Source organism: Leptosomus discolor, chromosome 16 (genome assembly GCF_034619465.1).
Source record: "Leptosomus discolor isolate bLepDis1 chromosome 16, bLepDis1.hap2, whole genome shotgun sequence".
NCBI lineage: Eukaryota > Metazoa > Chordata > Aves > Leptosomiformes > Leptosomidae > Leptosomus > Leptosomus discolor.
This window is the reverse complement of record NC_141406.1, coordinates 4,982,537-4,994,906: the sequence shown is the minus strand read 5'-3', so window position 1 is coordinate 4,994,906 and position 12,370 is coordinate 4,982,537. Positions and strand designations below refer to the sequence as shown.

General features: G+C 41.1%; 1 protein-coding gene across 1 annotated transcript in view; it reads right to left on the bottom strand.

Annotated features, from left to right (window-relative positions):
- Positions 1-12,370, bottom strand: part of DEPDC5 (DEP domain containing 5, GATOR1 subcomplex subunit) — a 47,722-nt gene that overhangs the window by 18,110 nt on the left and 17,242 nt on the right. The window contains exons 22-30 of the mRNA XM_086474331.1: positions 12,032-12,235; positions 11,376-11,511; positions 9,550-9,647; positions 6,124-6,189; positions 4,605-4,761; positions 3,259-3,419; positions 2,084-2,201; positions 1,744-1,911; positions 625-844 (exon numbers count right to left, since the gene is read on the bottom strand). Of these exons, the coding sequence (XP_086330457.1) occupies positions 625-844; positions 1,744-1,911; positions 2,084-2,201; positions 3,259-3,419; positions 4,605-4,761; positions 6,124-6,189; positions 9,550-9,647; positions 11,376-11,511; positions 12,032-12,235 (1,328 nt within the window). The remainder of the gene's footprint in view (positions 1-624; positions 845-1,743; positions 1,912-2,083; positions 2,202-3,258; positions 3,420-4,604; positions 4,762-6,123; positions 6,190-9,549; positions 9,648-11,375; positions 11,512-12,031; positions 12,236-12,370) is intronic.

Here is a 12,370-nt window from a genome sequence, read left to right as displayed (position 1 = left end):
ATTTGATCCACACTAACTAGTTTCTCATCACCCTCTTGAAACTACTGCTCACCAGGAATTCACCCATACGGTTCTATTCTCACAATCCTTTCCCTAAGTCTGCAGCACACAGCCAACCCAGATAGAAGTTACCATCTTCACTACCTCACAGATCCCTTTTTATCAACTATCTGTATCCCAGATAATCTGTATAACCATATCCACAGCACAAAGCAACACACATTTGCAAAGAAGTGGCACCAGGCTTGTGGTACGAGAAGACCAGCTGAGGAAAAAACAGAGCACCAAGAGGTCAAGGCATGCCTACGCTATGCAGAAGAGCTTGGCTTCTCACTGGGTGAGCTAACTGTCCTGATTCTGGTTCCAGACACAGCAGCATGGGATACCCATTCCAGGTAAATTTAATTAGTTCAAGACTAGCAAGGTGTTAACAAGGTCATACTATTTGAGATCTGAAACAGTACGTCAGTCAGCACTTGCTTTACGTGTGGATTACCCATACATACGCACACATACACCACCCCAGCTTGCTTGGATTGTCTCAGGGTCTCTCTGCTAATGCTTCATTAGATGGTTCAGATAAAACTCAAACTCAGCTTCTCGCCCAACTAAAAGCTGACTCACTCGAATCATTCGATCAGATCGATGGCGTCGACGAATGCGGTTTAAACCCTCCACAAAGCGAATAAATCCATCCAGGAGCTGCCACTCCTCCTCGTCAGAACGGGGCTTGTCGCCGTACACATCGCAGTGCACTTCTCCTTCCATAATGCGCTTTGTGGCACTGATGCAGGCAGGCAGAAGCAGAAAGCGGGTCCTCCAAAATTTCAGTGACTCAATAAGGCTGAAGGAACACGGAAGACAGGACAGAGCTCAGCAGAGTTTCCTATGAAGGACCTTACAGTAAGTAAAATACTTATCTATCTGCTGTAAATGTCAGTGAGTTTACTGACAGTCTCATTCTGCTGTCCCTGAGTGGGAAAGAACAGACAGGCAAAGGAATGGTCAGCAATATGAACATCACTGGGAAGCAGTACAACATTGATATGCAGGAGAGAAAACAAGGCAAAATCAGAGCAATTGTATCATACAGATGTATTTTCTTTTACGTAAAAGATAGCTACAAAGGCTTTTTCTCTAAAAATAAGCAAAGAAAAAGGAATTTGAAAGGTACACATTACAGTAGGAGAAATTTTGATTGAGATCCAAAAGGAAACAAAAATAAAGACAGACTGGTTTTGTTGAGAGAAGATACCGAAAAGGCTATTGATACGAGTGGAGATATTCCACATTGCTAATAAGAAGCCCTGCTCTACATAGCTTAGGAGTAGGACTACAGTCAAGCTAAGCCTAGGACTCAAGTGAGTCTTCAACTGATTCAAACTAAATGGGAGTTTTGAGTCATATCCAGAAATGAGTAAGAAGCCAAGAAAAGCATCTGTGTGGTACAAAAATGCCATCGTGTTTCTTTGCACTTGTAGCAGAGAAAAAAAAAAAAAAAAAGTAGTTCACGCTAAATTTTGCGATCAAGACTTTGTATCAAAGATCAGATAATGCAACAGCAACACAGAGAAAGATTCCGGCAAGGCAACAGCTGCTAGCGCCATCCAAGTGAAAGCAGGCCAGGTACTCTCCCTGGAGTACTGAGCATTTCTGGGTTGAACTTGTTGAAGAAATTTTAGGTCAAAAAGGAAAAGAGGCAATTAGGACACACAACAGTCCAGATGGAAAAGGAGCTCTCACCTGAAATCCTCAGAGCCAGCAGAGCAGATATACTGATCCAAGTAATTCCACTTGTACTCTTCTAGTCTCTCATGGGAAAATTCTACCCAGCAAGAGACAAATTCAGAGTCAGAGTGTGAGGGGCACAAGCTGTAAGTGTAGTTTATCTGAGCAGATTCGTACGGATACCTAAAAGAGAATGTGCAAACATTAATCTCATCACCATCAATAGCAGTGCTTCTCTTTCTTCTCCTAAAGAGAAAGAAGGTTCTACAGTATGTTCTTTCAAGCAAGTACAAGGAGCTGGAAAAGCACGTTCATCTGAACATTGAGAGCAAACTGCTCAACCAGAGATACTCACTTTGGCAGGTATCGAGTCACAGTAATTATTTTGTCTTTTAATGTTACTTTGTGGAAAGTACGGCCCATACTCAGCCAGTACTGATCTTCTTCCTCAGGTCGATTTCTTGATACAAGACCTAATTGTAAAAAGCAAACCACACTCCCTTTCAGCTTACTGCAATAGCCAGAACTTTGTCAACAAACTGTACCTATAGAAAGAGACGCCAGAACTGAGCTTCTGAACTCAAGACAAACTAAAAGCCATCTTTCAGGCCACCTCTTCAAGGAACATATGCACAGTGAGCCTTTTGTTCTCACAGTTAAAATTGCCTAGTATCACAACCGAGGAATGAGGGCACTCGCAACTCATGCATCACCAATATAGACCTTCTCTAGTCAGGCCAGCTGGAGAACAGACAATCTGAAGTGTTGAGAAACTGGCGGGCATGATGGTAAGGCTGGGCTCCACTTCCAGTTCCTCTCTGTGCTTCATTCCCGGAACTAACCCCTCAAGCTCAGCACTTACCAAAGCAGCCTTGCTGCCCGTTCCCAAACCAGTGAATAACAACCATGTTCCATTCAGGTGTATCCCCTGCTCTGTGGACACTGTATCACACCGACACGTCTAGAGAATACGCAGAAGGCGGCAGAAGTCAAACACTAAGTCAGATTATCTTGGAGGGATGCAATACCCCCTTAAGCCACTCCAGTCCTCTGGGGTTTAACCAGGTTTAGATGACTTGTGGTTTCAGGACAATGAAACTTTACCTGTCTACCTGGGATCTTCACAGCTATTTTTGAGTTAACAAACTGCTTCTAGGTACCTACATTTGGGAGCTTTGGCTTTGTCTTCTTCTAGAGATATGCCTGCCCTGCAGTCATCATGGGAGCTGTGTTTAAGATGTATCCACCCAAACGGCACCCAAGCCCTATTTCATTTGGGTTCACCATCATGAATGAGGCCAGTTTCTTTTTACAGTTCAAAAATCCTGCACCTGTCCCTTCATGGTGCAGCTGAGCAGTTTGTGCTGCCCCAAATCACGCTGTCTCCCAGCACAGATTTTCATATGATGACAACAAGAAAAAAAGAACAGAGAGCTTCAGTGAGCATCTATGCCTGCTTCATAGAGGTTATTGGGATTGGCAGAAGGAGAGAAAGACAAAAGACTGAATTGTCAACACAAAGTCACTCACCTCGACTGTAAAGGGGACTGCTGCTGAGCGGGGGTGGCACAGTGGTGGCTGGTTTCTGTGGTTTGGATTGCACAATAATTTGATAGCCTTGCATGAGACGCTGACAAATAAACTCCTCAAACACCTGCTGGGCTGTCATCTGCACTCCTTCCTCATCCCTCCTGAACACAAGGGTTAAGGAGACTAGAATAAGGAAGCTGACCACACACCTATTCTTAGCTCTGCGCTTCCTAACGGAGGCTTTATGCCTGCACTGGGCTCTGTGCAAGTGGAGCCCTCTACCTGTGAAAAACAACCTGCAGGAACGGCAGAGGAAAAATGAGTACCTTGATTTTAAACAGGTGATGATTAGCTGTCTGGCAATACTTATTAATGTCTTTGAAAGCAGTTTTGCAACTAGTAACAAATTTTCTTACAACCACTGTTAAACTTCCAATAAATTCACCAATGATCACTTTTACAGCATTTTGTAGAGAATCCCAGTGCAGTTTGTAAACGTTCAGCAGAGCTCAGAACTGCAAGTGTGCAGGCAATGCTCCACCCTCTCCCACAGCGGGAAGTCTAGAGCAGAGAAAGGTTAAAAGACACATCACTATGGCATCTTATTACAACTACTTCTGCTCTGAACTTCGCCTTCCTGCTATAAAGGGATGTTTGACATTTCTTTTAGGTGTTTCTTCACTAATTTTGCCTTTTCCTATGTATTTCAATCACCCTGACTAATATTATTGGTTTGTTCCCATAGAGCAGCAACATGCACAGGTCTTTCTGATGTCTTACAAGTTATGGAAAGTTTGAAAAATATTTAAGAAAATGAGACAGCTTCAGAAAAAAACCCAACCCTATTAAAGAATAGTTACCAGAGACCACCAAGACAAACCAAGAAGTTCTATTTATCCCAGTAACACTATTTTCCACCAAGATTCTTTAAACTAAATATCCCTGAATGTGAGGATAAGCATCTTAAACACTGTGTGTACACAAGCATTTGCTCACTTAGTGTTTCCAAAATACTTGCTAGAAAACAGACTAACAAAGATGGTAGCTTGAGGTTGATTTTTTTTTTTTGATTGAAACGCAACAGAACAAGAGAAGAGATGTAAAATTTTGCACATAAACAATTTCTAACATAAAATCTACAGCACACAATATTGTCAGATGGTAACACCAGAAAAAGTGCAAAGTTACCACTGAAAAAAGAAAAAAAATCTAAGTATTCTGCTGCTAACTATGTTAGCAATTCATCTTTCTCTGGTAGAGTCTCCAAAATGCTCCTCTTCTGTCAAGGGCGCCTTAAGCACTTTGATTCAATGCAAGCTACTTTACAGAGAAGGTGCTGGCCAAACCTGTCAATGTCAGCTTCTGGGAGGAGATCATAGCAACCCTCAGTGTAATCATTCTGCAGACTCTGGCGGTCGGGGAAGTAGTCCGTGGTAAGAGGGAGACATGCCGGAGTAGTGAGAGATTTCCAGTCCACTCCAACTGTACAACAGAAGCCTGGCACTACGGGGGGAGCAGACAGCGTCAGAACTGCCTCGTTGTATCATTGGGGGGGCAGACAATGGGGGCATATATGGTCACCCATGAAAAAACAGGGTGCAGAGGAAGATGAAAGAAATGTGCGAAGAGGAAAGTTAGAAAGAATGAGGGACAAAAACAAAGTTGGCATAAAGTCAACAGGGACAAAAAGGGGGTGGAATGGGAAGGGAAAAGGAAAGTAGGACGGGAAGAAGGGAGGGAGAGAAAGAGACAGAGTTTGTTAAACAATGCAGTGCACATGCTAATTCAATCCCATCATGCAAATGGCAATCAAAGTTAATACGTTTAATTTTCTGTTGATTGAAAGCTAGAGCTGACATTGTCACTGCTCTTCCAAAATTACAGCAAGTCAGGTGCGGTTACTCATCATTAATAAAACGGATCAGCATTCCAAGTCTGAACAAGAAAATCAGACCAGCTTTGCATCCTAGACAACTGCAGAAGGAGCTGGGGTTGAGGAGAGAAAGAATGACAGACCAGCCTCTTTCTGGAATAGTACAACAGCAGAAAAGGGAGTATTTCTACAGTTATAAAAACAGAAGACAGATCCAGAGGGGTGGGAAGACCAGAAAAATAGTAACTTGGAAAGCAATCCTTCCCCACACCCTTTCCTAGAGTTATGTTGCAGTTTTGAGATGACAGAGATCTAAAACTAGACATTATAAAGCAAGAGCTAATGAAATTATATCAAATCATCAGTTCACCACTGCACTACATTCTAACCTGCCTCAAACAATCTATATCAGGGCACTTGGCCAACTATCAATTCTTAACTTCTTGTCATAGAGATCCTACAGACAGAAAGTTATTTTACTTTAAAAATGTTCACATTAATGGCAGGAACACTGCACAAGAAAGTAATACAGGACAGACTGCTATAACATTTTCTTCAGCAGTCACAAACTTGTTTCTGTATCAGACGAAGACGGACATTTCTCAGTAAACGGTACCAAATTCAGAAACTGACTGCACTACTTCTGCTTCAATTAGCTGCTGCCAAGCAAACTTTTCATATCGAGAGGCAGATGAGAGTTCAGCAGCTTTAACTTTTGGCATAACAGTGTCTGGTAAGGAAAGAATTTCAGATGCGATACGACAAGCAGTTTCACATACTCTTCCGAGATACAGAACTGCAATCACAGCGAGACACTCAGTACAGGGAGATTCTGCAAATTACAGCAGGGCAAAATAAACTACTGCAAAACGTCAAGTAGACTCCTCAGTTTCTTGCCTACCACCTCCTGATGCCTCTATATACGTACAAGCCCCTTCCCTCCCTACCTTCCCACCCGTGCAAACTCTTTTCCAAACCTTTCTCCTGCTTACTTGGATCTGGAGAATTAGAGGCAGCATCTTCCAAGGAATCCTTGTTCTGAGTTTTGAGGTTCATCCCTACAAGAATTAAATATGTATTTTATTTTAAGCAATTATGCACTTCACTTTCATTTCAAAAATAAATCAAAAGCATGCAAACATTTTAAGAATATGGCATTTCTCTCCTTGGAAAAAACTCAGGGTTCTGCAGAAAAATACACAAAACCATCTAATGAGAAAAAAAAAAAAAATTGACACCTTGGATGAAACTCTAACATCTCATCAGAAGTGTTCAGAAGCTAAAAAACACACAAAAATAACCTCCTCAAAACGGTGAAACACATCTTGAAAAGTAGATGCCATAAGAAAGCAAATAACAAAGAAAGGAGAGTCAACTGTAATCATTTAGCTTGCTAATCTGAAGGTCTTCGCAGCTAAGTATGTTTAAATACATCCACTACCCAAAACCAGAACCTTTTTATTGGTTATGTCATTTTACGAACAAGTTAAGTTAAGTTAAGAAGAATTATTTCATAAAACACAGGAGCAACAAGAAAGGAAATAACAACAGCTTTCACCTGGTGGAAGAAGAGAACCCATATTTGAGACTCTAATTATCTAAGGCTCTAAAGAATCTAAGTAATTTATGAAAATCATGATACAATTTACTCCAGTTCCAACGTGTTTAGGCATAAACTACCAGTACACATTTCACCTCTCTGCCAGGGGGCGAGGAGGAAACTGAACAGCTGATCTTCTTGATTCAGCAAATACAAACTATCTTTTTATCCCTTGACAAGCTAAATATTTGAAAAGTATTAAGCCTTGAGTGCCCCTAAATATGTCCAATACATTAATTACAGACTGTTTAAAACTACCATGTCCTGAAAAGGCAGCAACTCCCATTACGCTTCAACCTGTAAGATATACCTTGGTCCATACTTCACTAAGAAAGAATAGTGAGGACGTTTTTATTCATTGTGGAAGGAGATAAAATGATAGCTATTGAAGAGATGCTCCGTTTTTGAGAAAAATTCAGTTTACTCAGTTTATACCAACCTAAATAAAGACTAATAAGGGACTTAAGAGTAATGAAAATTTATATGTAAGTTCTGATTAGGACTTAAGACACTATGATTTTTCTCACTGTCAAAAGGATTCATTCTAAGCAGCCTATTAACTTGGAAAACAGATACTAAAACTACAGCTCAGTGAACACTCAGCCAATATGACGCTATGGTACCCCTTGACCAGTTCTTCCTAGTCCCCATTTCACATCTGTCTGCTGTATTTGCGTCGATATTTGTGTCATTACAGTGAAACAATCCATACAGCAAAGAAACCCCCCAGTTACTCTTCATTTGGATCAGGTCCCTGAGCTGGTTCACCATGTAGCCATATAAACAGCTGTTGTGGCACATGAGAGGAAATGAGCAGCTTAAGGAGACAAGAAAAATTGCTGGTTTAAAAGCATTTAACAAAATACAAATTTCAGGAAGCTTCCAAACATTTAAAAGGAACCATTTTTATAAAACTAGCTTGTGTTGATTTATCCAGGAAATTGATATCAACATCATAGCTGTTACTCTAAATAGCATTTACTAACAGAAAGGATGGTTATCTGCTTCTATGACGATGCCAGTAGAACAGTAGAGGAGCTGGCTCAAATTGGCATTCATCTTTCACCAACTCCACTGACGCCATCTGCCATCTAGTTCGGGAATTGCAACAAGATTTATTTGCTCTGAGCTATCATCTACCATCTGCCGGACAACAGAGACAACAGACCGAACGTCAGTGTAAATAGACGGGGTTACTTTTCACTGTGAAGCCCATGTTGCAGCAAAACGTGCTGTGGGCAGCAGAGCAGAACCAGACTGACTGGAATCGTATTTGTGGAAATCAAAAAAAAAAAAAAGAACTGTTTCATTTCATGGGTGACTCAAACCATAAGGGAGAAACGTGAAGTTAAATCACTGAGTCACAGTGTGGCAGCTACAGATGGCTGAGGGCATTCAGTCAGGGAAGGTGCTCATAACGACCTTCACAAAAGACAGACACAGATTAACTTCCACCACGTACATGATTTATATCCAATCTATGGACACAAAAGACTCCTACAAAATGCCAGGATATGTTCTGCATCTGCACTGGGCAAATTGTATCCAGCAGCTGAAACGCAGTTTAGCACTTGCAAGAACAAACAAATTCTATCCGGAAGGCAGAAAAAAAAAAAAAAAAAAAAGTAAAGCAAGAAAATGAAATGTATTCAGACAAAATTCACAGAAGGAAACAACAGAACAAAATGACTTTTAATACGACTACATGAACACTAGACAAGAGAGACACAAGAAAATTAAGTCTGCTAACTTTTTTATGGCTCTTCGAGGTATGAGCATAGGGGAAAACATAATTGTCTTCATCCAAATGTAATTCAGATGGGTGAATTTAAAAAAAATAAAAATCTTTAAATTGGTTTCAAAAAAAAGAAGTCTTGAATGCTACAGTCCAAAAGATCAAACTTTTTTCCATGTGCCTATCTAAAAAGCATGTCCATAAAATCATAAGGTAGGTTGCAAAAAAACAGACAACACAACAGAATGCTTAGTGTGGCTTGTTCCACTTACAGGATTCAAAAGGAATGTTGAGAATTTCCACTAATTCAGGTGTCTGGGTAAGCTAAGAAAGAGAGTGCTAATCTTCAACTCAAAGTACAGACGCGTCTTCTCTCAAAAACATGATTCAATACTTTAGGCTGTGCGAACAACATTTAGTACAAGCAGCACCATGTTTGAAGTGCTTAAAATCTGGAGAAAGTGCATTTGTAGATAGTGACAAGAAATGCTAGAAAACACCGAATCCCAGAACTTACCATGCAAAATAAAACTCCTTTTTTACAGCTTCTCTCAAAACTTACGTATGACCAAACTTTACTCTTTCCATCAGCTCGTGTATGTAAAATCTACATATTCAAACAAGTTCCTTAATCCAAAGGGTGACACCTTATGGCAACCCCACCCAGAAAAAAAGATTTCTGAACAATACCAGTGCATATTTAGTTATTTTTTGTGTCTGGACATCAGTGCTTTGTTATTATGGAACTAAGCAACTGCCTGAGAGTTTATCATACATAAAGAATGAGTATCTTTCTATAGTAAAGTTTGTAAGACATACCTAGAGAAGCAGAGACATTAAACAAAAATAAAACACCAAACTAAAACCAACCCCAAAACAACAAACCAACCCAAAAAACTACCATACCCCAAAAAGTCCAAGTAAGAGCATTAATAGATCACTGAAAGCTGAAAACTCATTTTCCATTGTTGATTCTTCCTGGTTTGTAATGCCTGGTCCACCCACCTCCCACGGCTTCTGGCGCTGTTACTTCATCACTGCTAATAAGGAAAGGCCTTCTCTCCCAAGCCCTTGCTCTGTTACCTGCGCTGGTGCTGCCAGCCAGACCGTTAGAGTACTCTTCTGCTCCGCTGAAGCTCAGGAAAGAGGCACTGTCACCTGGATGCCGAGAGCTGGTATGTCTGGAGAAAACCAAAAGAGCCTGTATTGTACAAGCCTTCCTCACTCACGCCGTGCCTTGCTTTTAGCAGGAGTCGATCACAACAAACACACAGCAACCAGCCCGCCAGCTCAGCTGAGCCAGCGGTGAAACCATGCTCGGGGTGGTGTTTGCAGGGATGGTAAGAGGCACAAAAGCAGCACAGAGAAGGCTGCAACAACATTCTGTATCTGTCCACACTGTTTGTTCTTTGGCTCTAGCAACAACCAATGCACCACCTCTGCAGGACAGCGGAGTGCCAGCTACTCATGTACCTCCCAGGAAAGAAACAAAACTTTGCTAGTTATTTACAGATCTGATTTCATGGTCTATAAAACCAACATTCCAGACTGAGAAAATTGCTTTGGATGAGTATGTCACCCACAGAGATGAAAGAGACATCCAGAAAAAGAATTGTCAAGAATATGACACAAGGGATTAGCATTGATACAAGATAGTTCAGCACACTAGGATGTACTTATGAAGTAGTAAAAAAAAGCAATCTTTATTTTTTTTTAAAGTAGAACTAGGAAACAAAGTTGGTGAGGATGACGTAATATTAAAATTATGCAACACGGAAAGAGATTAGAGTATTCTAAAGGACAATACAAAGTGTAAGATAGGACAAATATTTCCCTATAAAAGGAAGAAAAAAAAGCATGACAGAATAATTAGGCAGTGCAATTTCCTGAAGGACTGCTTGAAGATAGCAGGAAAAAAATACCTGAAAACTAAAAAGGCAGAGGATACCAGCAGTATCCTCACTCCCCTGGACATCCAGAAACAATATGTAACATGAATTTCTATAAGCATGTAAGAGGAAAGAAACACATAGCAGGAAAGATACCAAAATTAATGATGAAAAAACCCCAAATTTACTGGCAATTCTGAAGTTGCCTAAGCTACCAAAATGGTTTTGGTAAACAACATTTAATAATGAGTGAAAAACATGGAGAAAACATTGTCAATAAAAGAATAATCAGACAAAAAACGGGTAAGACGCTATCCGGAGATTGGAGAACAACTGTGCAGCTTAAAAAGTGTCCTAGGTGAATTGAATGATATAATTTCTCTCACTGTAAAAACAGTCTCCCCACAACCAGGCCGCATCCAGTAACGCTAGGATCTTTTTCCCTTCTCAGAGCTGACGATCAATATAAGCTCCCAACACGGACCAAAGCTTGTTTTTTAAAAGAAAACTAGTCTACAGACCCAGGTACTTTCATTTGCAATCCAGCCCTGATGTTCATGATGGCTGTATTTCCTACCAGCACGGGGAGGGCAGAACTGAACGGATAGCACTGAAATTGCGCAACAGTTACTGTGAGGCAAAGCTATGCCCTGCGCTAAAAAATGGTCCAGTCTGGGATGAAGGTCACAGCTCTTGGGATAATAAGTCAAGAACTAAAGACACAGGCTTTTATAAGGCAATTTTGAACAATTCCATGAAAGATGCATTGCATCGCTTGAGCATTGCAAACCGTAATAAATTACGACCCTCCCCAAATTAAGGGAGGTAAACCATCTCCAGCCTTGCCAAAAGAGCTTTGTATCTCAAAATAAAAGTATATACTGCATATGTGGCACTGACACAATGTATTGTTAAACTTAAAGATCACAACCTATAACTGCCTTACTGTAACATATATAAAATGTTAAGGAAAAGGGATGTTCATGCAAAGTCTACACCGACTCATCCTAAGGACCTCACCTGCCAGTTGCCTCGTGGTAAGCCAGCTCCAGCAACTCAGCAGAGGAATGTGTCAAATCCTGCTGCCCATTACCCTGCATTTCCACCATATTCTGACGGGTTTGATGATGGATCTGGATAGCTTCTCCTGATGGACCTACGCAGTTAGTTTGATCATTAATCACCACATATGCATCGATTCCTCAGTTGCCTGTACCCTCCTTTTGTCAACAACACAAGCAATGCTAACTAATGGAAATCAAGAAAGTATGTTTATGAAATCTTCAGAGGCTTGAACCTCTGGCATCTTCTCTGAAGCCAGCAAAGCAAAATACTTTTTTAAACATTTTGGAGGCCCTACTTACAAGGCGCTAAACAAATGTGAGAACAATTCAGCATCTGAAAGTCAACCCAAATTATAGCTGATTCCCTTCAACAGCCTCCATCTACTACTATAGGATTGGCTCCACAGTACCTGAATGCTGCAAGTTTGCCAACAGATGGTAATATTTTCAAAAAGATCTCTGATTTATCAAGCCTGTACGCTTAGTTCAGCCTCTCTGTTACAGTACAGAGATTTCAAGATGCCAGAGTTCATGCTGGTTCTCTTGTTGTGTTAATGTTTGGACAAGGAAAAAAGTAGCAGCAACATCTAATAGGCTACGAAACAGACTTACCCACAGGAAAAGTGTGCATCCAGCGCCTCCTGTTAGATGTAAGTTTCATGGGCATGCGGGACGGGGCAAAGGGGTTTATCAGCGCCCGCTGGGGGGTGTATCCCCCAGGCCGAACGTGCAGCATGGATTCTGCACTGCCAACATGGAACCTCCCAGGGGCACTGGAGTCACGTTGCTGAGACTCCAGCATGTTCTCAAGGACATCTAGAAAACACAAAGTCAGCGTGAGATCATGCAGATGCCAAGCAAAAGAGAATTAATTGCTTAGGGATACAAAGATTCCCCAGAGTAAGTGGGAATAAGGAGAGCTGAGAAGTAGGCAGGGAGAGAAGCTGAAAG